The sequence below is a fragment of the Myotis myotis genome, unplaced genomic scaffold, assembly GCF_014108235.1.
Source record: "Myotis myotis isolate mMyoMyo1 unplaced genomic scaffold, mMyoMyo1.p scaffold_m19_p_25, whole genome shotgun sequence".
NCBI lineage: Eukaryota > Metazoa > Chordata > Mammalia > Chiroptera > Vespertilionidae > Myotis > Myotis myotis.
The window spans coordinates 3,342,665-3,369,430 of record NW_023416330.1 but is presented as its reverse complement, the minus strand read 5'-3'; the positions used below and the strand labels follow the sequence as shown (position 1 = coordinate 3,369,430).

Here is a 26,766-nt window from a genome sequence, read left to right as displayed (position 1 = left end):
GACCTAGAAGGTAATATGCTAAATGAGGTAAGTCAAACACAGAAAGGCAAATTCCATACGATGTCACTTATACATGGACTCTAAAAACAAAGGAAGCGAACAAAAGCAAACTCATAGACACAAAGCACAGACTGGTGGTTGCCAGATGGCAGGGGGGTTTGGAGGGTGGATGAAAAGGTGAAGGGATTAAGAAGTACACATTGCCAGCTATAAAAAGTCACGGGAATACAAATTACAGGATAGCAAAAATAGTCATTAATGTTGCAATAACTATGAATGGCCTGACTGGAACTAGACATATCAGGATGATCACTGTAACATATGATCACTATGCTGTGCATGTGAAACTAATATTGCATATATCAACTATTTGAAAATGTAAAAAAAATGTAAAACATTTCACATTGCACATAGAATTTTACTTGAGGTAGGAAAAATACATAAAAGGCTTCAGGTTTCTTCACAAACTGTGATAAACCTTGCTACTAAGTAAAAAGAAAATCCTTTGGGGGATTTTGAGCAATTTTAATTCTTAGTAACCTCCTTAAATGTTAAATACATTCAGTTTTATAGAAATAAAGCATCAACCACATAGAATAAATCTAGGAGAGCAATTGAACAGTTAAACAAAAATAGACTAGCTCTGGCCAGTTTGGCTCAGTGGTTGGAGTGTTGGCCTGCAGATCTCAAGGTTGCGGTTTGATTCCTGGTCAGGGCACACGCTCGAGTTGCAGGCTCAGTCCCCAGTGGGGGGCATGCAGGAGGCAGCTGATCCATGTTTCTCACATCGATGTTTCTCTCTCTCCCTTCTAAGTCAATTAAAACTCTTAGGAAAAAAGGACTTCATACCAGGGAGTAAGGCACCATGAATATTTTTAATTAGGCCTAAATAAACTAAAGCGAAACTGAAGTTCCCTTTATTCAACTGCAAGAAAGACAGTCTCTATTTGCAATGAGTTAAGAACTTGTGTCTAAACTTTGAGAACTGAGTTGATTATGGCAACATGGTGGTAATTCTGACATGTGGATCAGACCATCGGTGAATTTCAAGCAAGCATCAATTTCAGAGCTCAAACCAGAACAGGCGAGGGGTTAACAGAGACTCAGGTGGCTTTTAGAGATGTAAAATATTTTATTTGTAAATGGTGATCTTCTAAATCTGTGTCCACAAATTCCAAAACCCATAACACTCTGTATACTTCAAAAAATTCAATTTTTCCAACATTAGATACTATTATACAGAACCAAAAACAAAACAAAAACCGGTAGGACAAATACTGGTAGGATGTCAGAATATTGTACAAGAGAAGAAAAATATTCAAGAAACAAATTTCATACAGCTATTTATCAAGAGAAAAATATATACAATTGATTTATTCTGTAAGATAAAAATACATCATGCCATATACATTACAAGTTCAGAACTGCATCACTGAATATACCAACAGCTTACAGTCCACTGGAATTGTGCACACAAAACTTCATTTTATGCTCAGCCTGTGAAGTGTCAGTACCAGAATTTTAAGTACAAAATAAAAAGCTAACCCGGTTCAAAATGCTGATTAAATTCCTACGAGCAAACACAAAACAGTGTTTTTATTAAAGAAATGTAAACAAACAGATCATACACACACATTTAAAATCACATCTTCCAAACCCTTTGCCGGAGTCCTGCCGCCCATGATCACATCTCCTTTTTTTTTTTTCCTTTTTCAAATTTTTGTGTTAAATAGAAGGCTAGAGTTAGATCAGAGTTCCTGCTACATGATCCTAGTACGTTTAAATGATTCTTTGTGGCTTGAAACAGAGTTCTAATCAAAACTACTTTTGCTGAAGAAAAGTCAGCCTCTATGTGGGTGTCTTTTAAGCAGTTATTCACAGTTATCACAAATTGTAAGCACAAAAAAACCTGACTGAAGAAGTAGGGATGCAACAATATAATATGAAAAATTTAGTTTAAATTACCAAAACAGCTATAAAAGTTGTAGTCATGGCATACACTCTGTTCTATCAGAAGGTGTATAAAACATTAAGTACTAATTGACCGTGGTTTCCAAAAAACTCCAAACACTCTAGGTTGAAATTTTGGTTATTACATAATTATAATGGCATATTTATAACACAAAGTTATATTGTAACATCCCTATGAACATTTTATAAGCACCGAGCTGCTGCAGAGCCTGGTAGCATTTGGTCAATAACTATTTTTATACTGTATTTTTTTCTCAAAATATTTACATATTTGTACAAAGTAACAGGGTCTGTTAGTTCTGCAGGTAACAGCAGCAGCTTGGCTTTCTTCTAACTTTTATTTAAAAATAGCTTCATTCACTTATTCAATAATAAATACAAAAAGTTTCTCTTATTTTACAGAAATCAAAAACTACAATAAACTGACTCATGGAATCAAGTATTTAAATGTATTTTAGTGCAAGTTATTATCCCTTAGCTCTATCCCTAAGGAAGTCATTTCAGTACATTCCTTGTTCAGTGGTGTCTACTTTATTTAAAAAACTTTAAATTAGAGGGCCTGCCCCTTTTTCAATAAGGCCGTGGCCAGCACTTTGGACGTGTCCCTTAGCTGGTGATTTCAGTCTTACATTCATAGGAAGGCCCTTGCCCTGGGGCAGGGCAGCCATCGGCTCTGTGCCCCAGTAAAAGTTTCTCCTTAGTGAGACTAAACAACAAAACAAACAACACCCACCCACAAGAAGAAAAAAGAAGGAAAGAAAAAGAAAAAAGTGCTGGACCATCTGTAATTCTGTAACCTCAGCCACTGGAGGAGCGCTGCCGAGTCCGCCTTCCCTGGGAAGGGCTGAGGAAATCAGACTCCCAGAAGCTAGATTTCAGTCATAAACAGAAAATAAAAATATCTCTCTGCTGCCAAATCCAAACGGTGTGTTGAATCGCTTCTTCCTAGGGACAAGCGCAAGGAATGCATTCAGTTCATCCACTTCCGGCAGTTCACAGCTCCACAGTGACAGGGGATCTTGTGCTGGTCGTCTTCAAAGTCAAACTTATAGTCGTAGCACAGCTGCCCACGGCAAAGACACGAGTCAGAGGGGCTGGGAAGGAAGGAGAAAGGGCCCCTCCCTCCATCTGCCCAGGGCTCGCAAACAACAAGCTACAGGAAGACCCGCTTTGTTGAGGTTCTGTGGGGCCTGGGAAGGGTGATGGGGGAACCTCTGGAAGAAGTAAACAAGCCTGGCCCTCGCCAGTGTGGCTCAGTGGCAGAGCCCTCGGACTGCAGGGTCTCAGGTTCAGTTCCAGTCAAGGGCATGGACTTTGGTTGCAGGCTCCATCCCCAACCCTGGGTGGCAACCAATGGATGTCTCGCTCTCCACTAAGGTTTCTCTCTCTCAATGGAAAAATATCCTTGGGTGAGGATTCACAACAAAAACAAACAATGAAAGAAACAAGCCTGGCTGTTTACCTGGGATCCCAAAGGGACCGAGGGAATGGGAGGCAGTATGTTCAGGCCGAGCCAGGCCTGAGACGGGCAGCTAGCGGGAGATGGCGGGAGAAGGGGCATCTCACAACTGCTCACCACGCTGCCCTGCAGGCGGAGCACCCGGGTCCCCTGCCCCCGAGCTCCAGGCTCCTCCTCCCCTCCCTGGCCGACGGGGCACTGCAGGTCGGGCAGAGATGAATCGCCCTCATCAGCTACCATCCTTCTCCCCCATTGTTCCTCACTTAGTATTTCAAAGATGTCTTTCTATAGGAGTCACCAAATTATTAACTTCTCAGACCAAGCCTGTTGTCAAGGCAGCTGGGAGTCTGCACAACCCCCTTGGTACAACCCCCTGAACCCCAACACTGCCCAACCCGGGAGGAACCAACGCGCACTGGCACCATGCTCACTGGCACCGTGCTGGACTTCTCCCTTCCTTAGTTCCTCATCGAGTTAGAAGATGTGCAAAAGAAGCCTTGGTTCAGTTCTCGATTTAACAAAGGGAATTCCAAAATGATGACCGAAACACAAGCAAAATACCATAGCTCTGTCCACAAAGGGCTGGGGCTCCAACACCCACAGGACACCAGGGCCCCTCCCACCCGAACGGGAGGGCTCCTACGGGGCCCATGGCGCTCAGCGGGAGCTTTCCAGCTCCGGAGTTGCCGTGATGCGTGATCACATTAGTGAACGACCAAGTTGGGAAACACAAATGAGGCAATCAAGACCAATAATCTTGCCCTAACCGGTTTGGCTCAGTGGATAGAGCGTCGGACTGTGGACTGAAGGGTCCCAGGTTTGATTCCGGTCAGGGGCATGTACCTTGGTTGCAGGCACATCCCCGGTAGGGAGTGTGCAGGAGGCAGCTGATTGATGTTTCTCTCTCGTTGATGTTTCTAACTCTCTATCCCCCTCCCCTCCTCTCTGTAAAAAAATCAATAAAATATATTAAAAACAAACTAATAATCTTAAGTCACCTGGGAGACCAAAGAAATGTCAAGGTCGGCACCTAGCATTCTGAAGAACAGATAATAAAGCAACTATACGTTGTGAAAATCGATGTGAAAACCTGTAAGCGTGTTCTCCTCATAACTGGGAATACAAGGACCTGGAGTGGAGGGTGCCCCAACCCTGCTGCCTATAGCCCTGTGGTGGCCTCACACGTGGCAGAGACCACAGGAGGCAACGGTACCATGATTTGCTCTGCAGGCTTTTAATTGTTAAAGAAAGGAATCCTACCAAACTGTGACCAGGGTAAGGGGGGGGGGGGGGGGAAAGGAGGAGTCCCAGACATAGGAAATGATGCCACATGAATGATGGGGGAATGAAGGAGGGACCAAGGAGAGGTGGCAGGAAGTACTCAATGCTGCTGTGTGGAACGTCGGACAAAGACGACAGGGTGGTGCCACGGGACCTACGCTGAAAAGCTGGGTCCAGAATAAAGAACTGGGAAACCACGGGACAAGTTACCTGTATAGAGGTGGAAACCACACCCCAGGATCCGCTCACAGCAAAGCTCCCCCAGGCTTACCTCTTCTCCTTTCTGGATTCTCCGGTTGGAGCTGATGATGATTTTGTGTCCTCTCTCAAAAGTCACCACCTCAGCCACACAGTTAGGGGCACATGAATGGTTGATGTACCTGCAAACCACCGTTTCAGAAAACTATGCACCAACTAGAAGAAGCCTGAAAAACTTGCAGCTCATAGGGAAAACTTTTCCCTAATTACACTCCTATTTGCTCATCTACTGAACAAGAACCAATATAATTTTAAATAAAACTTTTGGGACGTATCTACTCTAAACTGTTGCTCCCTGGAAGGCTATGACAACAGGGCCCACTGACAGGAAAGGCCTTGATCAGACTGAGCCTCACCTCGCAGGCCCTCCCGTGAGCGTTGCATCGATCACGTGGTCGTTATCCATGCGGAACATGTACACGCCGCGGTTCTGAAAGAGAAGCAGCTCAAAAGTCCTCTCTTCCGTCTGCTCGCACCAGGAAGCCTAGGCCAGTGGTCGCCACACTGCGGCTCGCGAGCCACATGCGGCTCTTTGGCCCCTTGAGTGGGGCTCTTCCAAAGTACCGACTTCTGCGCACGGGCCACAAAGTTTCAATCGCACTGTACGTGCGCGCCCGCACGTGGTATTTTGTGGAGGAGCCACACTCAAGGGGCCAAAGAGCCGCATGTGGCTTGCGAGCCGCAGTTTGCCGACCACGGGCCTAAGCTGATGCGACCTGAAAGGCCCCTGGTCACATGCCACCGATGTGACGGCAGCGGTCAGCTGACACGCGCTATGAATGGCAATTAACGAAGTGGCGGAGGCCTGGAAGACCAGCCAGGCTCATTCATCCACACACGCCTCTGCAAAGAGCAGGCACTGAAAGAGAAGACTAATGGGGAGATGAGGAAAACACAAGCTCCAGACAGGGCTTTTGTTCAAAACTGAACCCAGCGCGACCATCAGCTCTGGCCCCGTCTCCGCTGTTTGCGGCTGTGACACTTACCTGAGACTCATAAAGCTTCTCTTTTCTGTTTGCTACTTCATTTCGAATGATGGTCCCAATGTATTCAATGACCATGGTGTGCTTCTCGATGTCTCTAGCAGCATATAGGCCCAGCCCCTGCAGGAAAAAGTGTGTGAGAGTGTGTGTCTCTCAAACATACTTCAGTTCCTTGGTCAGCTCTGCACTCTTTCATACAAAAGCCAGGCTGAAGATGCTGCCTGCCCTCAGGTGATTTTTCCTATTTATGTGCTATCTGCAACTTGAAGAACCGCTAACCGCACCTCTTACAGCTGCGTCATCGCCACCCCGAGGGCCTTACACAGTAGCCTTGCTGACCGGCCGGCCACACCTTCTATCAGGCTTCTTGTCTTTCAGGTACTCGCTGAGACCCCACCAGCTAGACAGGCCTCGTGGCTTCTGAGGTTTATCTTGTCCCTACCTCTAAAGGGACTAGACATATAATTTAATGACACAGAAATATTGCTCACTGTAGGGGATTATGAGTTTCTGTGTTCTCAGCAGAGAAGGCAGGCGGGCTCCACGCTGCCTGGGGACTCCCCACACACCGTCCGCCTCGGGCCGCCCGGGAGCACCCAGGACAGAGGCCTACACTAGAGGTTCTCCTGTGAAGTAAATTACTTTCTTGCGGGAAAAGAGTATGATGTATCTGTTCAATTTCAGAGCTGACTCAGGAGGGACACAGAACAGGACACAAAGCAGCAGGGACAGCAGGGCAGTTGGACCACATGGTGCTCCAACAACTGCTTAACATTGGAAGAAAATCAAACTGTCTAAAACATAAAAAATTAAACTTCTGAAAGAAAAACAATCTAACAGACGACATATTATACAAAGTATAGTCTTAACCAAGACTAGAAAATTATGTGTTTGACTAAAAATTAAAACTTTTGTAAGAAAAAAAAAAAAAAGACAGCATACGTTCTGTTGGCCAAAGGTTGTTCTGCAGGGGAAATATCTAACAGTAAGCGAGTCCTTACTAATCGAACAATGGACAGAAGATGAATATGCAACTCACAGGAGAGGAAATCCCTATGGCAAACATGAAAAGTCACTCATTCGAAAATAAAAAGCTTCTGCACAGCAAAAAAAACCCATCAAAATAACGAGAGCCCGGCTGGCGTGGGTCACGGTTTGATTCCCGGTCGGGGCACAGGCCCAGGTTGCAGGCTCGATCCCCCGTGTGGAGGGTGCAGGAGGCCAATCGATGATTCTCTCTCATCACTGATGTTTCTTTCTCTCTAGCACTCTCCCTTTCTCTCTGAAATCAGTAAAAATATTTTTAAAATAATAATAATAAACAACAAGAAAGCCCACTGCATGGGAGAACATATCTGCCAATGATACATCTGATAAAGGGTTAAGCTCCAAAATATGTGGGGGACTCATACAACTTAACCGAAGGAAGACAACAACCCGATTCAAAAATGGGCAAAGGATCTAAATAGACGCTTCTCCAAAGAGGACATACAGAAGGCCAAGAGACAAATGAAAAAATGCTCAAAGTCACTGATCATCCGAGAGATGCAAATCAAAATGACAATGAGGTACCACCTCACACCTGTCAGAATGGCTGCCATCAACAAACCTACGACAAGTGCTGGGGAGGATGCGGAGAAAAAGGAACCCTCATGCACTGCTGGTGGGAATGCAGACTGGTGCAGCCATTGTGGAAAACTGTGTGGACTGTCTTCAAATTATTAAAAACAGAACTCCCATCTGACCCAGTCATCCCACTTCTAGGAATATATCCTAAGAAACCTAAAACTCATCAGAAAGAACAGAAGCAGCCCTATGTTCACAGCAGTGCAATTTACAGCAGCTAAGACTTGGAAACAGCCTAAGTGCCCGTCAGCAGATGAGTGGATAAAAAACTATGGTACATTCACACAATGGAATACTATGTGGCAATAAAAAAAGAACTCTTACCATTTGCAACAGCAATAATTGACCTGGAGAGTGATATGCTGAGCGAAATAAGCCAGAGAAAGATAAGTATCACATGATCTCACTCATATGTAGAATCTAATGAACCAAATAAACTGATGATCAAATATAGACCCAGATTTATAGAAGCATGAATAGATTACTGAACCTCAGAGGGAAAGCAAGGGAGGGTGGGAAGAGACCAACCAATGAACTTGTATACATATATGCATAACCCGTGGACACAGACAATGGCATGGTGAGGGCCTCGGGGGTGGGGAAGAGGAAGGGTCCGGGAGGAAGAGATTAATGGGGGAAAAAGGAGGACCTATGTAATACTTTCAACAATAAAGCTTAAAAAAAAGTTGTTCATTCATAATTAAAGTAACAATACCAGTCTACACTTAGCCGGCTGGCAAAATAAATAAGTAAATAAATAAATAAATAAATAAATAAATAGGCTGTAACATTTACTACAAATGGGAAAACAGTCTCAGTGGATACAGGAAGAAACAAGCAATCACAGCTACCAACACACAAGAGATACAAGAGACTGATGGTTACATTGGGAAAAGTTGTAAAGAAAATAAATGCTTGTCAGTAGGTGGACGGTTTAATTAATCAAAGCTCATCAACAACATGGAGCATCACGGCCGTTGAAGAGGGGACAGAGCCACCTCCGTTGGTCTACAGCAGGGGTGGGCAAATTTTTTGACTCGAGGGCCACAATGGGTTCTTAAACTGGACCGGAGGGCCGGAACAAAAGCATGGATGGAGTGTTTGTGTGAACTAATATAAATTCAAAGTAAACATCATTACATAAAAGGGTATGGTCTTTTTTTTCTTTCAGTTTTATTCATTTCAAACGGGCCGGGTGTAGTTTGCCCACGGCTGGTCTAGAGACTAAGGATTCGTGAAAACAATGCCAAAGCGTGTAGCCCACCCACATTCCCTGATGCTCACAGTGAGGCTGGGCTGCAGAGGGAGGAGCACCCAGCACCTGGGAGGCAGAATGGAGAAGGGCAAGAACGCTTCGGGTGTGAGATGACAGCCTGAAGGCAGGTAGCGCCGAAGCCATTACAGTGATGGTGAGAGGAATGGTGGAGAGCACTGAGCCTCCGGGAACACTTTAAATGGGACATGGCTGGTCAGGTAGAGGGGAAGGGCACCGCTGCCGGGAGCCGAGGGGAGCTCTCGTCCCAGGATCGGGAGAGGCTCTGTTCTTGCGGCAACAGCTGAAGGCAGACACTGCATTCAAATTGTAAAAACAAGATACCAGATAAAAGAGAAGAGCAGAAAGGGCGCTTAGCTAATTTAAAAAAATTAGCAGCTTGGCAGAAGTCTCAGTGCAAGGAAACCAAGAGAGAAGGAGTGAGAAGGGCGGATACAAGACGGGACCCTCTGGCTGCGCTGAAGGCCCCAGAGCATGTTGCTGCTGCTGCTGGTCTGGAGTCCACGCCGAGATCCCGGGTCTCAGGGGGCAGGTATGTGCCCAGAGGTGCAAACAGAGGAGTGCGGGAAAAGAATGCACGTGACAAATCCCTGAGACTTGCTCCAGGATGAAAGGGCTCATCAGTGTGGAATCAGACGCTAACACAGCACATTTTTATTAAATTCCCAAATATCTCTCTATATAAAAAGCTAATATGCTAAGTGTCCCCTCAGGAGTTTGACCGGGAGTTCAATCGCTCGCTATGATGTGCGCTGACCACCAGGGGGGTGGCGTGGAATGAAGGCAGGCCTCGGTCTGCAGCCAGAAGGAAGGCCCCAATTGGCCCCGATGGCTGGCCAGGCCTAGGGACCCTACTGGTGCACGAATTTTGCACACCAGGCCTCTAGTCAAGAATAAAGAAAGGATCATAAGATCTTTCCGAGGGGGAAGAGGCTCCCAGGAAGGAACAAGCCTGACAGCACAGACAGGGCCTGCAGAGGAGACTCCGTGTGAAGGGGCCCCAATGGCTTCTGAGTGGGGCAGGCTGGAAGGAGACAGGCAAGTCTGCAAAGATGCAGATGGGGAAACGGGGGTGAAGTCAGGGCGGCAGAGCCTGAGAGTAGGTCAGAGAACCTGGTGATTTCAGCCTGGGACACCCGAGGGGAGGCGCTGTGCGGCCTCTGGCTGTGAGGAAGGGAGTTACATGCTGAGCCCCAGACGGCTTCACCTGTGCAACATCCCACAGGTAGCTTCCGGAACAGGAGCACACTTCGCAACTATTTTCATTGGATTGCTCACAAGTGCTTGAAAGACGCCTGTGTACACAGAGGCCAGTGCTACCTGTTCCCTTGAGCAAAGGTGTGGAGTCCAACACAGTCTGTCCACTCAGGAAGCGAAATGTACATGCCCAGCGACTGCGTGTGGGCTTGCTAGTGTTATCAACCAACAGTCTGCTGTGACTTAGAAAACATGCCCGTTCCCACAGCCATGTGCAACCCTTTCCACACACTGGACGCTTCTCTCCCGAATGCTAGATGCCACCCGCTCTCCTTTCCAGAGACGTCTTTCCCACCTGAATCCGAGACCGGGCCAGGTACACGCTGGACTTCCACTCGGTCTTCATCCTCCGGTACTGCGACGACTTGGAATGAACGAACTGCTTGCTGTAAGGGGCGTTCAGCTCCCCGGTGACTGTGCTCTGGAAGGACTTGGAGGTGCTGGTGCTGTTCAAGGTGTGAGGCCTGCAGGCAGGGTGTAGCAGCGGGAGAGAAGAAAAGGAGAACTGAAGACATCTCCAGTCCCGCCGAAGCCCGGCCAGTTCCAACGCGCACGGCGGGGGCATGCACAGAAGCCGCCTAGCAGAGCGCAGGGCGCATCCTCTGATGTGGTCGGGCACAGACACAGCCAGGGACACAGGGTTTGTAAGCAGCAGACAAATCAAGCACAAAACCACTAAGACGCCTAGAAACCCTGGGCTGTACTATGTGAAGTTAAAACAAAATACCTTAACACAAACCTCTTGACATGGGCACTCATTTTAGGCTCAGAACGGGCACAACCTGTGGGGTTAACGGCAAGAGGAAGTTCCATGAGAGGATTTCGGCCATATCGAAAGGTGTAGTTTTCACATGCTTCAACCCCAGGAAGCTGAAAGGAAGCAAAATAGACAAAAAGTTAACTCAATCGATTAAGACGACAGGCAGTCTTGAGCTGGTGAAAGGATGGCCCAAGTTGTATGGAAATAACTTATCAACATCTTCAAAATGTAACTTATGTTAACAAGATCAGCCTACACTCAGCTCTACTAAAGTATGAACAGACAAGTTCCGTTTCAAAGCAGACCTTAGCTGGCAAGTGCTCCTTGGAGAAAACCAGCGTGCTTGCCTGTGGGATTTTAGGGCTGAGGATGCCAGCATCCCAAACGCGGGAGCATACTAATTCACAACGTCAGTGTCAACTTTCATGTCTTTGTTTGGAATTTTAAAATGACCAGTAAGTACAGTTTCAAATCATTTCCATGGTTTACTTTCATGATCACTTCTCACTTCCCCAAGTCGACTCTGACATGATGAGGCTGTCACACTCAGTGTCCCAGGAGAGCGGGTGGTAAAGCTCAAGGCTACTTGTAAAATACTTCCTATGTTAAGGTCTTTTCTAGGACACCTTTGTAGTGAGCACATTGCTCTGTGGGCACACTAGACACACGGCATTTAGGCAGGGCTCTCTAGCACAGGAAGCAACGAGGCATATTACTCAGTAGCTTTTTCCAAGAAAGCTCATCAGTGAGCTTTAACTCTTGAAATTAATGCCTTATAGTCACGCAACTTTCCAACACTGTGAGGGACTCATTGGCAAACACGCTTGTGATATTAAAAGATGACAGAGAGATGTCAGAGAAGACATGCGTCCTGTAACCTGACAGTAGCCACAAACATCCCCGTCAGGGGTGGGCACAGCACCCTCATGAAGTGCAGGGGGCCTCAGAGAAGCGGGGAGGGAGCCCCCGGACGGCATGAGTGACGGGAACACAGACGCCTCATTGGAGAGGCGAGGCCACCCACAGCACGTGGTCCAAGGGCCACACTGTGCGCGCTGCACATTGCCCGCCTCGTCGGCACTCACTGATTCCGCAATCCGAGCCACCGCAGACACAGTCAGGCCAAACAGATCCTCTCCTTTCAAATACGCTGGGAAAAGTTGGAGCATTTCAGACTGTTTTCTCACACAAGCCACGGGCTCCAAAATTTTATCCCAAACACCTGTACAGATGGACCAAAAAAAAAAGTTTGCATGACAAATGAACTTTCAGCTAAACAGAAAGGCAAGCAGGATGCAGCATAAAACCCAGAGCAGAAAGATGAGCAAGCCTCGAGACACCCCAGGCGCCAAGTGAGGCAGTGAGGAGCCGACAAGCCTCACGCAGTTCCCCAGTACTTTCTACATCAACGCAGTTCCCCAGTACTTTCTACATCAACGCAGTTCCCCAGTACTTTCTACATCAAAAGTGACCATGACAACCGAGACTTAACCCTGGTCAAAACTGTCTCGTTGCTAGCTCTGCATTGAATAGCTAATGCTGCTGAGTAAAACAGTATCCGCAGATGGATGCTGCCTTCTCAGTGACATTAAGGAGAGGGTCCCCAATCTAAATGTCCCCAACCTTTTATCAACAAATTTTCCTATTTATTTCATCAAATCTGTGTTTGAATATATATTCTGATTTAGAGTAAGTCTAGCAAGTGTTTAAAAAACTGTACAACGAAGAGCAAGGTAGAATCACAAAAAGAAGTTCAGATTCGCATTTGTAAATGAAAAATCCACTCTATAAAGTATGAAACAAACATAAAAAAAAAAACACATGGAAATACTGACCAAAAACATTCACAACCTAACAGCAGCCGAGTACCTAGCGCTGCAGAGCATACCAGCGGCGGCTCACCTTTGGGGGAGGTGTCACTTAGGACGAGATCTTCGTGGCCCTGCTCCACGATCCTGATGACGAACACGGGGCGCCCATCTTTCTCCTCGATGGAGCACAGGTAGCGGCAGCGCCTGTTGGCGTAGCGTGTGCTCCAGTACAGCCGACTGGCTTCGTAGCCAACAGGGAAGAGCGCTTTGGGGGAGTGGAACGCCTGCATCTGCTGCGGGAGCAGCTGGCCGATCGTGTGGAAGATGAGGCTCCCCACACGGAAGGTGTGGTCGCGTTCGCCTCGCTGCACGATGCTGGCAATCTGTCGTACCTCATCCCGTTGCACATAAACCCTCCGGAAGACCGCGAAGTAGCTTAATTCCTGCTCATGAATTCCCTTTGGTTTGTGCATGGGACAAAGCATAGTTTTATCCTTAAAGAACATGCACTGTGCTTTCATGGCGCAGGTGAAGTGATAAATGTTGGTGCACCGCAATCGGTGGCACCCACTGGTGGCACCCATTTTATGACAGAAGACACACTTCATGTGCAGGCCTCTCCTCAGGGCTAGTTCCACATTGATTAAGGCACCCGCCTGGGTCTCATAGACCTCCGTGGACCACAGAGCACAATTCAAGTGGACCCACAGATCCAAGTCAAGGTTGAGCAGCCTAGCCGGCCCGTCTGTCAGGCCATCCCCTTCCTCGTGACAGAAGCAGCACTTGCGGTAGTCCCTGGGCACCGGGTCGGGCTTCAGGGAAGTGCCCAGCTTCTTCAGGAACTCGTCGATCTCGTTCTCACAAGGCGGTGGGAACGTGCCTTTGGGGATGACGATGTGAATGCTCCACTTCTTCCACTTCATTCCTCTCCACTTCTTACTCACTGGCCTGCAGTCTTCAAACCCACCAGGGGCAGTTCTCAGCCGAGGCTTTAACTTGACTGTGACCTTAAGCTCATCTGGCTTTGCCTCGACTTTGGCTGCTTCAAAAGCTGGAGGGAAATTGATGGGAGGAGAGGCTGGAGGAGAAGCATCTTCCTGGAGCTGCGGGAGGCAGTGCACGTCCAGAGTGGAGATGTTGTTACTGTACTGATGGAACGCCCGGGAAGGCGTCTCTTTTATTGGTGACTGGGGCAACGAAGGAATGGAATCCTGGCCAAAAAAAAAGGAGAGTAATTCACAAGTTCTGAAAGCAGTTTTTGAGGAAATGAGAAGTCAAGCAATAGAGAGTGACAGTGTGTGGCGGGCAGGTGGAGGAGAGGGTCTGCAAGTGGTGAGGACTCAGGCCAACAGCAGCCAGTGTCGGACGTCTAAGGTGTCAGTCTGGACAGCGAGGGCTGAGGAAGGGAGCCAGCTACGGGTGGGCTCCTCGCAGGCCTTCTCTACGAAGCCAAAACTCCAGAGCAGCTCTGCTCCTCACCCTTCTTTGACATTCCTCTTCCTAATCATACTAAGCCCAGAAAAACTGGAGCTGTAGAGAAGCTAGAGAATTTAATTTGTACAATGGAACAGCCCTTTTGGTAAACCAAGAGCTTCAAGATAATCTTTTATGAGCTTGTCCCCACTCTCTGAACCTCCTGTCTGTTCATCTTGGCTGAATTACTGGCATAAATGTGAAAGGAAGGGAGAAGTCCCCTGTAATAAGCAAGTAACTGTTCTCTGAGGCTGCCAGGTTCGAATTCAGCAGCTGAAAGAGTCCAACAGTTTCCCTTTAGGTCACATCCCCTAAGCCAATAACCCCCCACATGTTCGCTCTTCTCAGGCACCCCATCCTGCAAGGTACCTGAAAGAAGACGCACCTCATGTAGAACCCAGAAGCCGGCTGGCACTGCATTGACTAAAGAAACTGGAGATAAGCCATTCCTTCTTTCAGGGGGCTAACAAACTAAGTTCAAGTCTAAACTTATTTATCATGTCGGCCCACTGCCTGTTAAAAAATAAGAGTCCCTGGGATCTTCTTTCAAGAAAGACACATGATGAGGAGAGAACCAAGATGGCGGCATAGGTTAACGCCGGAGTTTGCTGCTTTGAACAACTACTTCAAAAGTGAAACCAAAAAACGGAAGGGACATCACACAGAACCTCAGGAACGCTGGCTGAGTGGAAGTCCTACAACTAGGAGGAAAGAGAAACGCATATGGACACTCAGAGGAGGCGCAGTGCTGAAGTCAAATTCTGAGGTGCGGAGTGCGCGGAGCGGGCTGGCGGCGGAGGGCGCGGTTGGCGTTTTCAATCGGGAGGGAGTCCCAGACTCTGAGCTCCAGATCCGGGCGAGTCTTTAGCCACCCAGACTCAAACGGGAGAAGCGGGACTGTCTGGCTTCGGTCAGAGCGAGTGCAGCTTTCTCTCCGAGGTGTGCAGCGGGTGCTGGGACTCAGAGAGGCAGAGCCCCTGGGGACAGGACTGAGAGCCGCCATAACTGCTCTCTCCGGCCCACCCTGTTGAGCCTATTCGACCCGCCCCGCCCAAGCCCTGCACAAAGGCATTTGCCGGATAGCCTCAGGCAAAGGCTAGATTAGCACCTCCCTAGAGGACAGAAGTTCTCTCACTGCTGACACAGCTGATTCTCATAGCCACTTGGCCTGGAGGTCAAACCCTCCCTGGAATTAGCTACAACAATCAAGATTTAACTATAAGACTTCGAACAAAGACCACTAGGGGGTGCACCAAGGAAGCATAACAAAATGCGGAGACAAAGAAACAGGACAAAATTGTCAATGGAAGATATAGAGTTCAGAACCACACTTTTAAGGTCTCTCAAGAACTGTTTAGAAGCCGCCGATAAACTTAATGAGATCTACAAGAAAACTAATGAGACCCTCGATGCTATATTGGGGAACCAACTAGAAAATAAGCATACACGGACTGAAATAACGAATATTATACAGACTCCCGACAGCAGACCAGAGGAGCGCAAGAATCAAGTCAATGATTTGAAATGCGAGGAAGCAAAAAACACCCAACTGGAAAAGCAAAATGAAAAAAGAATCCAAAAATGCGAGGATAGTGTAAGGAGCCTCTGGGACAGCTTCAAGTGTACCAACATCAGAATTATAGGGGTGCCAGAAGATGAGAGAGACCAAGATATTGAAAACCTATTTGAAGAAATAATGACAGAAAACTTCCCCCACCTGGTGAAAGAAATGGACTTACAGGTCCAAGAAGCGCGGAGAACCCCAAACAAAAGGAATCCAAAGAGGACCACACCAAGACACATCATAATTAAAATGCCAAGAGCAAAAGATAAAGAGAGAATCTTAAAAACAGCAAGAGAAAGAAACTCAGTTACCTACAAGGGAATACCCATACGACTGTCAGCTGATTTCTCAACAGAAACTTTGCAGGCCAGAAGGGAGTGGCAAGAAATATTCAAAGTGATGAATACCAAGAACCTACAACCAAGATTACTTTATCCAGCAAAGCTATCATTCAGAATTGAAGGTCAGATAAAGAGCTTCACAGATAAGGAAAAGCTAAAGGAGTTCATCACCACCAAACCAGGATTATATGAAATGCTGAAAGGTATCCTTTAAGAAGAGGAAGAGGAAGAAAAAGGTAAAGATACAAATTATGAACAACAAATATGCATCTATCAACAAGTGAATCTAAGAATCAAGTGAATAAATAATCTGATGAACAGAATGAACTGGTGATTATAATAGAATCAGGGACATAGAAAGGGAATGGACTGACTATTCCTGGGGGGGAAAGGGGTGTGGGAGATGCGGGAAGAGACTGGACAAAAATCGTGCACCTATGGATGAGGACAGTGGGTGGGGAGTGAGGGCAGAGGGTGGGGTGGGAACTGGGAGGAGGGGAGTTATGGGGGGAAAAAAAAAGAGGAACAAATGTAATAATCTGAACAATAAAGATTTAATTAAAAAAAAAAAAAAGAAAGACACATGAGCCCTAGCCAGTTTGGCTCAGTGGATAGAGCGTCGGCCTGCAGACTCAAAGGTCCCAGGTTCGATTCCGGTCAAGGGCATGTACCTTGGTTGCGGGCACATCCCCAGCAGGGAGTGTGCAGGAGGCAGCTGATCGATGTTTCTGTCTCATCGATGTTTCTAACTCTCTATCCCTCTCCCTTCCTCTCTGTAAAAAAAATCAATAAAATATATTTAAAAAGAAAGAAAGACACATGAGAGCAATAATCTGGAAGGAGGAATGACGGGCAGTGTTACTGCATGAGGGAAAGCTGTCCTCCATGCAAATAACTGAAAATACATTGTCCACCATACAGATGGCCAACAGGAAAAGATGCTCAATGTCAATAATCATCAGGGAACCCCAAATTAAAACCAGAATGAGGTATCACCTCACACCTGTCAGAATGACTATCATTGAGAAATGAACAAACAAAAAACAGAAAGAAATGAACAAATGCCCCAGTCGGTTTGGCTCAGTGGATAGAGTGTCAGCCTGTGGACTGAAGGGTCCCGAGTTCGAGTCCGGTCAAGGGCTCATATCTCAGTTGGGTTGCAGGCTCCTCCCTGGCCCGGGCCCTGGTCAAGGGTTTGTGCAGGAGGCAACCAATCAATGTGTTTCTCTCACATCAATGTTTAATTCTGTCTTTCCCTCTTTCTTCCACTCTCTCTAAAAATCAATGGGAAAATATCCTCGGGTGAGGATTAAAAAGTAAAAATAAAAAAAAGAAAGAAATGAACAAACAACAAGTGCTGGCAAGGAGGTAGAGAAAAGGGAACCCTCGTGCACTTGGTGAGAATGCAGGCTGTGTAGTCACTGTGGGAAACAGTATGGGGCCCGGCCAGCAGGCCTCAGTGGCTGATCATCAACCTATGATGGTTAAGGTTCGATTCCCAGTCAGGGCACATGCCCAGGTTACAGCCTTGATCCCCAGTAGGGGGTGTGCACGAGGCAGCCAATCAATGATTCTCTCTTATCATTGATGTTTCTCTCTTTCTTCTTCTCTGAAATCAGAAAAATATATATTTTTAAAAATACCTAAAATTTCCACATTTAAAAATTAATAGAGGAAAATGCAAGTCACCTATATTTTAAAAAACACAGCAGTATGGAAGTTTCTTAAAAAAATGAAAAATAGAACTACTATATGACTTAGCAATTCCATTCTGGATGTTCAGCAGAAGAAATCCAAAACACTAATTTGAAAAGATATACGCACCCCCACGTTCATTGCAGCATTATTCACAATAGCCAAGATACAGAATCAACCTAAATGCCCATCAATAGACAAATGGATAAAGAAATGCGGTATATAATACTCAGCCATAAAAAGAATGAAATCGCGCCATTTGCAACAATATGGATGGACCTAGAGGGTATTACGCTAAGTGAAATAGGTCAGATAAAGACAAATACTGTATGGCTCACTTACATATGGAATCTTTAAAGAAACAAAATAAATGAACAAAACAAAAACAGAGACCAAACTGATGGTCACCAGATGGGAGAGTTTGGGTATGAGCAAAAAAGGTAAAAGGAATTTAAGTAATATAAATTGCCAGATATAAAAATAACTGTGGGAATGTAAAGTACACCATGGGGAATATAGTCAATAATATTGCAGTAATTATATATGGTGCCAGATGGGTATATAACTTATTGGGGGAATCACTTCATAAGGTATATGAATCTATCTGTACAGTGTACACCTGAAAGTAATAGAATTCTGCATGTCAAATGTGATTAAAAATAAGTTTAAAAGTAAAAAATAATAACAATAAAAACAGATACAATGTTCTAGAAAAACAAATGTTTGCATCAACTACACATAGATACACTTAAATTACACAAAATCAAATGAAGTAGACCATTTCCACCATGTTACAAGCAAAACAATTTCTTCCCAAAATACATGAGGAGACTTAAATTGTGTTTGTGAACAGGTTTTCCAGTTGGGATAAGGTCAATAAAAATAATATTTTATAGTTGTAATTAAATTAAGATATGTGTAACTAAGTAAGTAAAATTAAACATTTTAATATTAGTGTTTTATTCAATTCTGAACTTTCAAGACATAATTCAAGCTTATCCACTCGTCAAATAACTTATCGAATCTGAAATGGCAACATGGACAGAGAGTTGTTGGAACTGCTCTCAACCTGAGCAGCACCGGCTTAGATTCCTCCACCGGAGCTCTGGGAACTGTTCACGCACTGACGTGTCCCCAGGACACAGAAGTCACTCAATGCGCATTGATTAATTAAAACTACTGGTTTTACCTTGCTTTCTGAGATTTTTGCTTGTACAGTCGATGAGTAAAGAATGAAGCAGTTATTACTACAAAAGACAATGTCCTTCTCCACTCTACCGGAGCTCTCGCAGGAATCCTGAAAAGCAAAGAGAAGTGTGTGGGGGTCTCAACACGTCAAAATTTAATAAAACAAGATCGATGTGCTGTTGGTTTTATCCTATGTTAAAGTGAAGCAGCTTCCTATCTTACAAGTAAAAGATGACTGCGTGTCTATTTAGCATAATAATTTAACCAGAGAAAATGAATTTATGAAAATAAACTTTACTATCTACATTCCATTCCCATTTAAATGTGTTTTCATAATATCCAACATTAAGTCTGTTGTAGCTACTTGGTTTTAAGTCTGTCAAATATACGCCAAGGCTGCTCCCAGGAGTGTGTGTCCCATGGAGTCACCACGGGGGATGACCAAACAAAGGGGCAGAGCCCTGCTCAGGACACACCCGTGGAGAAGGGAAGTCCAAGTACCTTGCTCACAAAGGCCAGGTCTCTGAGAGACTTCCGCACCCCGCCGCCAAGAACCACCACTTTGCAGTGACAACACCACCGTGTTCTAAGTGCCTCGCTCTCTGAGATTCCATGACCAGCATCCTTGTATCCAGAAAGACCTGAAGGCAAGAGCTTCGTCAGTGATGAAATAACCAATGACACAAAGTGGTAATAGTGTAAAATTGTGCTCCACCAACTTATTACAATGGCTCATTTAACTGACCTATATGATTCTTTATCTATAATAATAATAGAGGAATATGCAAATTGTCTGGGACGCCATCACAGTAACAGCAACGACCAACCAGCAGGCTCAGTGGGACAACCAGGCCAGCAGGGGGGTTAGCAAGGGATGACCAAACGACTGAACAGCAGGCTGCGTGGGGCGACCAGGCCGGCAGGGGGGGCAGTTGGGGGTGACCAGGCTGGCGGGGGGGTGGGGGGGGTAGTTAGGGGTGATCAGGCAGGCAGGCAGGCAGTTAGGAGCCAGCGGTCCCGGATTGTGAGAGGGATGTCCTACTGCTGGTTTAGGCCCGTTCCCCGAGATCAGGCCTAAACCAGCCGTCAGACGTCCCCCGAGGGGTCCCGGATTGGAGAGGGTGCAGGCTGGGCTGAGGGGAACCTCCCTTGCCCCCGTGCACGAATTTTGTGCACCGGGCCTCTAGCTAATTAATAAAAATCTTATCTTCCAAGCAATGCATACTGGGTATCTATTATGTGCACGGCACCAGGGTACAAATAGAGGGTCGCAGCCATTCTCAAGCAGCTGGGAAGAGAATGCTGGTCGTCAGAGCAGGAAGGACCCACAGCACACCACCCTCCAGTCTAAGTGCACAGTGAGTCAGGGGAGAGATGTCACTTTTGCTTGAGGATTAAGATGATACAAAAACATTTTGTGAGAGATGAAGAGATACGTGTATGAGAGTCTTAAATACAAATGGACAAAGAGAGATGAGCAAAGTTCCAGGGCCAAGATGAAAATGACAGGACTCACGTAGGGCATGGCAGCAGGAAGCAAGAAGCGGGGAAAATGGGGCGCCAGGAACAGCTAGAGCTAAGAGTTCAAAACCCAACCCAGGCAACTCTGTCGGAGCTCAGAGATGAGGTCAAGGATGCTGCTGGGCCTAATGGCAGCATAAGGATAAAAACAGGCCAGGACCAACTGAAAAGGGGCGGAAGCAGAGTGAGGAGGAGACCAGACCACAGGCAGGAGGGGAGAGGTCTGGGGAAGGCCCCCTGCAGACGATGCAGGGGAAGCAAGGGGGGAGTGGTGATGGGAGGAAAGGAACAAGTAGAGCTACCAGCCCTCTAGGCACAGGTGAAGCCAGCAGGGGTGGGACGGGAGGTCTGGGCGTGCAAAGAACAAAGCTGCTTCTGGGTAACTGCTCTAATGCTTCCTGGTTGACAGCACATCATACACACCCCAGCACCACAGGCCAAATCACCCTGCAGAAGACAGAACATGCCCAGGGCCTAATTCACTGAGCCCCACAGACCAACTAGCTACCTGTTATTGTTAAAAATTAAAGTGAAATTTTCAAGAGAATAAGCATAACTTCTGAATGCAGAATGAATCTAAAGTGAAAATGGAAACCAGCTCACCATTGCTTGTTGGTGGAAATGGTACATGGGGCGGCTTCAGCCGGTAAGAGCTTGCTAATCTGGGAGGGTTCGCAGATCCTGGTGGAGGCCCACGAAGAAATAAATGCTGTCGATACTCCAAACCTGGGTTTACTCTGTGGCTATTGATCAAACCCACGGATGGACTGTCTGGAGCATTACTAACCTCATAGCTGTTAGGAATTCGGACGTGAAGAAGGTTGGAAAACGCAGCCACAACGCTGCCGATGTTCTAAAACAAAAAGGTAAGTGAGGACAGGTCACCCACCCAGTGCCTCCCTGGCGATGCTCCTACTTAGGAGACATGCTGTTTGCATGACACACACCCTGCAAGAAACCCAGTAGCTGCTATTTCCACACAGGGCCTCATGGAAAACCCTGCTTTAATGGACCAGATTCTAAGTTAAGTTTTCATCAACAGAAGTGCTCCTGCAAGGACTCCCGATGGTAAAGAGCACGAAACACTTTAGATAACTTAGGACTGGACAGTGTAGTGCCGAGACACACCAGGGGAACGAGCCAGATGGCACCTGCTTCACAGCTGCTCAGATGTGTCGGGCGCGGACTCTGTCCAGCTCCAGACACCAGGCTGAAGCGTCCCGAGAACCCAGGGTCTCATGACCACCAGAATGTCACGCCCTGAGACTAGGCTGGGCAGCAATGAAATGTCCTCGGAGAATTAAGAGTTAAGAAACAACTCAGCAATTCACTCCTGTTTGATACAAGCAGCTGCCACCTGAACAAGGTTTAGATCTTGCTTCTGTAAAATTGTACTGTTCATAGCTGTTTTTCACTGCTTAATTTTCTATGTGTAAACAGTTATCAAAAGGTTTCACTGTAAAGAGTTCTCTAAAGTACACATCCTTTAATTAAAAAATGAGAACTCTAACTTCCTTCTGCCCTTTTGAACCTGGACTTAGGCTCAGACCAACCTAATGCATGTTTGCAGTATTCCAAGCAGCCAGGTGTCTAAGTGACGACGCACCCTAACCCAACCTTCCTCCTTTATCCTCTGGGACCTGCGATACCACTTCATGCAAAGCCGCCTGTTACAGCTTTAAATACGGGACACGTGCTGGGATGCTGAGAACCCACGTGAGCTTTACCTCAGCAGCTGCTGGATGCAGAGTGATGGCCACAGATATTAGACCTGACCTGGGGCCGTTTGGTGAAGAACCAAAAGGTGGTGAGAACAAGAAAGTGCCGGGCTCAGTTTTAATGTCATTCCGTCTAGACTCAGAACCTGAAAGCGGGGGGGGGGGGGGGACGAAAGAGGGAGGGAGGGAGGGAGACAGGGAAGACCGAATGTTAATGTTTTTCAAAACCAAAATGTGAGCTTTAGTAGATCAGCACACTTCCAGAAAAGGCCAAGCGAGGTCTCTCCTACCTTTGCCGGCGCTGCTGGGAAGAATCGGAATGATGGGGGACGGCACAGGCTCTGGGGGCTCCTCCTTGACCAAGGACAAATCAGGGTATCTCCTTACTTCCACCCCCACCACACTTTCAGGAGAGGATGAGGGGACAAAGCTGTCAGGACTGTCCCGGTCAGCACTGTGGTCCTGCATCCTACAAGAAAAATCATTGTGACACATCAATGTGGGCCCCTTCCACCAGAGGGACCGTGAGGTTCTCTGGACATGGCAGTGGCATGAGAAGCTAGAGGTTGCCAAGGAAAATGGGGTTGGAGGACAAGTGTGGTCTCAGGCTAAAGAGTGTGGGACACCCCATGAACCCCACTCCTCCCCCGGGAGATGCTGCCATGCTAAAGGAGACCCAAGCACAGCTTGTGGACTGAGTCCCTGGGGAAGCCGGCACGGGTGGACTGCTGCCCGGGGTACCCACGCACACTAGAGGCCGCCGCCCCCAGCTGCTCTCGAGTCAGACTTCGATTTCTGGCAGAGGCACAGGAGGAAAAGGAGACCTGGGTTCTCAATCTGAACCAGTCACTTCTCCACTTTGGTCCACAGCTGCCTCATTAATTAAGTAAGAGGCTTAGACTAAATGATATCTCATCAAGTAGAAGGTAGTTATCAAATCTTCCAAGGGAGACAGAAGGACCTGATGAAGCACGGAAGCACCTATAGCCCCCAGTTAGATTCCTGGGCCTAAAGAACTGACACAAAGAAGTCACAAAACTGCACAGGAAAGTCCTGAAATAAGCATCTCTGATGCCTGTGACTTGTCTTCTACTTTAGACTCTGCGAGCATCAATAATCCAAATCAATCACATTCACAGCTTATAAAGGACAATGACCTTTTAAAATACTTTACATGGAAATTCCCTTTGTCTTAATGTCTATCTGATTATTATGAGACTTCAACAATTCACAAACCAATTTTGTTTAATAGCAAGAATGCTTTATAAACTTCAGATTCTGAAGAAAACTATTCACCAAATTTTGCCCCTTAAATGTTTTTACAGGGTATTCCTACAGACATCATTATACATACAAACATACATTACACAAATATGGAATAACTACAAAATACTGTGAAAAAAAAGAGCTACTACCTTAACTCCTCCTGGTTGTTGTGAGGTGGTGTGGGCAGTGACGCCGGCACATCGACGGTCTTTGGGCCTTGAGCAATGGCTCTGGCCAGCAAGTCGTCCTGCGGTCGGAACGGCAGATGGAATGGTTTAGGTCCGAGGCTTTTGGTAACTGGAAAAGCAAACACAACCGTGAAGACATTTAGTCAGAACTGCTGCGCGGGAAGACCACCACAACCTTCCCCGTCCGCTGGCAAAGGCACACTCCTCAAGGGGTCCCAGCGAGGCCCCATCATACCTTCGTGGCTCACTAACACTCCGGCTTTTCCAGCAAGCTCTTCAGTTGTCGCAAAGCCATTTGCCATCTTCTGACAGGCCACAGGAGGTGGTGTAGGAGGAAGAGAGGCAGGGGGTGTTGGAGGATTACTTAAATTATTCTGCTGCAGGAGACCAAAAAATTTTAAATTACATGCTACTGAGCAAATAAGCCATGACCTTGTAAAATATAGTTCTGTGAATTCTTAGCACATGGGAGCAAGGCTACAGAAATGTGATCAAGGTGCCTCTTCCTCCCTAACTCACACCAAGAAAAATAATAAGTGTCCAAGCCACGAGGCTTTCCAGCGGGACAAACACTCACGGCAGCGTGAGCATGTTCTCCTTCACTTACTCGGCCCAGCCTGAGCGCTCAGCTTTGACAGCAAGAAGCAAATTTACACCTGATCCAATCCTATACAACTCCTTTCAAGCTGTAGCCAGTGAAGGACAGTTTTAAAATTCAAGCAATAAATTGTAGAAAGTTCTCAAAAATTCCTTTATTAAATTCTCATTAAGATATGCCCCAGTTCTATAAAAAATTGAGAATTTGTGGCCCTAATTCTATCATTGCAACTCACATCCTAGATATTAGAATCTGGATTGTCTACAATCTCTAAGCAAAAGCAGGAGCAATAATACTAAAATGACTGAGTCATTCACAAATGTAGTTCCTCCTCCAAACATTCCTCCCTGCTTCACCTCTGTCACCAATTTGTCATTTACTTTTGATTGTGGGAATCTACCAATAACAACATGCAAATCAAGGGCAAGGTGAAATGCTAATCTGACAGAGACCAAGGGTTTCATGAAGACGCAGTTGTGCTGGAGAACAGCTTGCAGCAGACAGAAGGCATTTACGAGAGGCAGGCCAGCTCTAGCTGAAGAGAAAGCCAACACCAGCAGAAATGAGCATCACCGGGAACAGGCTGAACAGTAAAGTGAGAAGAGAAGTCCTCAGGAAAACAGGCGATACTCTCAAATATTGTTGCAAAAAAGATTTGTTTTTGCAGAAGTTAGATGTAAAACGAAGAGTGTCTAATGAGGCTTTTATAAAACTTGGTGTAAAAGATAAACCTGATTAGGTTTGATATTTTAGTAGTCTAAGAATTAATGCATAATTGCAATTAGTACCTAAATAAATAAAATACATTTAAAAATATTTTTCATTTAATTTTTCAGGGTAAATTCCTAACTATAGTTTTAATCCTCATTATTTACTATTAACTTAGATTTGTTTTAAGAGTTAATAAAGGTTATAGGGAAATACATGATGGGACAAAAGTAGGTTTATAGTTGCTCGTGTGGAAAATAATTCAATAATTAATAAGTAATAATACAAGAATAAATTATTTTGCATACTCACAACTGTAAACCTATTTCCGCCCCACCCTGTGTTTTCTCCACCATGGAAATACACAATGGATATTTTTCACAATTTTCAATCTTTCCTCTACAAAAATCTCAAATGTTCACATCAGAAACACTTCACCAGATAATGTTAACCTTGTAGCTAAACTGAAGTTTAAATGAAACTTGGAAGATTAGATGTAAACTAGACGGAAAAAATGAGACAAGCTCTGCCAATGCTGCTACGTATCCAGCGAGGAAGCGAGGTGACACCTTGGCAAAGAAACATACCTTGTAGATCAACTGAGAATAGTAATCCGAAACCCCGTCAAGGGTAGCACTGCCAAAAGTTCCTAGAAGTCGATTCCCACTATTAAATTGGCCACTGCCATAAGGAAGAAAGTGCGCAAAGTTCACTCCAATGATTGGTTCCATTAGAGGGAGCAGAGAGAGCTGCTATTAAAAAACACATTTAAGAGTAATGTACACGGCAAACAAAACAGGGCGATTCTCAACTTTTCTAAGACCCGAGGCAACTTAGTCAAACAGGCTTGAGAAAAATAAGACTTAAAAATTTCAAGTAGCAAAATGCTGGAATAAATGAGAGACTGCTGAATCTTTAAGAGCTACTTTAAAATAGGCTCCACTCTTGTCTGTTTTAAGGAGATGCTACCAGGCATCTAACAAGGAAACCACATCCTTATCTTTGCTCAGCAAGAGCCACGGTGTGAGCCAGGCCCGGTGCCCAGTAGCACCTCTCAGAGGCCACGCCCCACCTTGGTGACAATTACAAGGTCCGCAAGCAGCACTGCCTGGGGTAGACCAGCAGCTGCACGTCTGTGTGTTTAGACTCCCAGGTACCGCGGACAGAGTTCTCTGCTGCTGAGCTGCTGAGCTGCTGCCCTGACCATCACCTGCCAATGCATTTGTGCTGTGCTTTTGGGGCCAACAGGATAAGCTGCAGTTTTGCAAACAGGAACTCACTGGGCTCCTTGCTGAGATATGTTTTATCCCTGTAACTCTCTACTTCAGGGCTAAAAATGCATTTGCTGTTCTCACATCCTTGAAAGGCTCACCTGCTTCAGGTGGGTAAAGGCGTCGCTGCTAGAACACACAGCCTGCTTCTCTTCCTCGTCCTTTCTCCTTTTCTTTGAGCGAGGAGCTGCCTTCTCCCCTGTCCTCTGGGTCCGTTTGCCTCGTGGTTTCTTGGTTTCACTTCCTCCATCTACTTTTGGCAGCTGGTTGTTACCACATCCAAAACCACCTTGCGTGTGAGCTCCCAGAGTTTGCTAATGTCATTGGAAAAGTTAAGAAGTAAGTGGACTGTTCACACATGGATTTGCAGTTCATACTAATCCCTGACACACATTCCTATCATGAGGAGTAAAATTCAGGAGGGGAGACAGTGGCATCGAATGCTCTCTGTTTTCTGAAAATATCATCCCTTTCTTCAAACACTCTCAAGTGTGGAAGTTAGTGAGCGGCAAAGCTGGAGGTAAGAGCAGAACTCCTAAGTCGGCTCCTTTCTCTT

The 26,766-nt window shown here is 46.1% G+C and overlaps 1 protein-coding gene across 28 annotated transcripts in view; it reads right to left on the bottom strand.

Moving 5' to 3' along the window:
• Nucleotides 1-1,112: 1,112 nt before the first annotated feature.
• KMT2C (lysine methyltransferase 2C) overlaps nt 1,113-26,766 on the bottom strand; it is a 262,590-nt gene continuing 236,936 nt past the window's right edge. For 12 of the 28 annotated variants that reach the window (XM_036356199.1, XM_036356218.1, XM_036356214.1 and 9 more), the window contains 17 exons: nt 26,312-26,524; nt 25,527-25,691; nt 23,869-24,010; nt 23,595-23,742; nt 22,470-22,648; nt 22,189-22,325; nt 21,065-21,314; nt 19,442-19,581; nt 18,942-19,049; nt 12,771-13,890; nt 11,954-12,090; nt 10,836-10,978; nt 10,404-10,572; nt 5,956-6,072; nt 5,326-5,399; nt 4,983-5,091; nt 1,113-3,034 (listed from right to left, as the gene is read on the bottom strand). In XM_036356199.1, coding sequence (XP_036212092.1) covers nt 2,942-3,034; nt 4,983-5,091; nt 5,326-5,399; nt 5,956-6,072; nt 10,404-10,572; nt 10,836-10,978; nt 11,954-12,090; nt 12,771-13,890; nt 18,942-19,049; nt 19,442-19,581; nt 21,065-21,314; nt 22,189-22,325; nt 22,470-22,648; nt 23,595-23,742; nt 23,869-24,010; nt 25,527-25,691; nt 26,312-26,524 — 3,444 coding nt within the window. In that variant the 3' untranslated portion in view covers nt 1,113-2,941. Of the gene's footprint in view, nt 3,035-4,982; nt 5,092-5,325; nt 5,400-5,955; nt 6,073-7,902; nt 7,941-8,862; nt 9,148-10,403; nt 10,573-10,835; nt 10,979-11,953; nt 12,091-12,770; nt 13,891-18,941; nt 19,050-19,441; nt 19,582-21,064; nt 21,315-22,188; nt 22,326-22,469; nt 22,649-23,594; nt 23,743-23,868; nt 24,011-25,526; nt 25,692-26,311; nt 26,525-26,766 lie in introns of those variants that run through there. The other 16 variants (XM_036356209.1, XM_036356212.1, XM_036356220.1 and 13 more) reach the window with 14 other exon arrangements.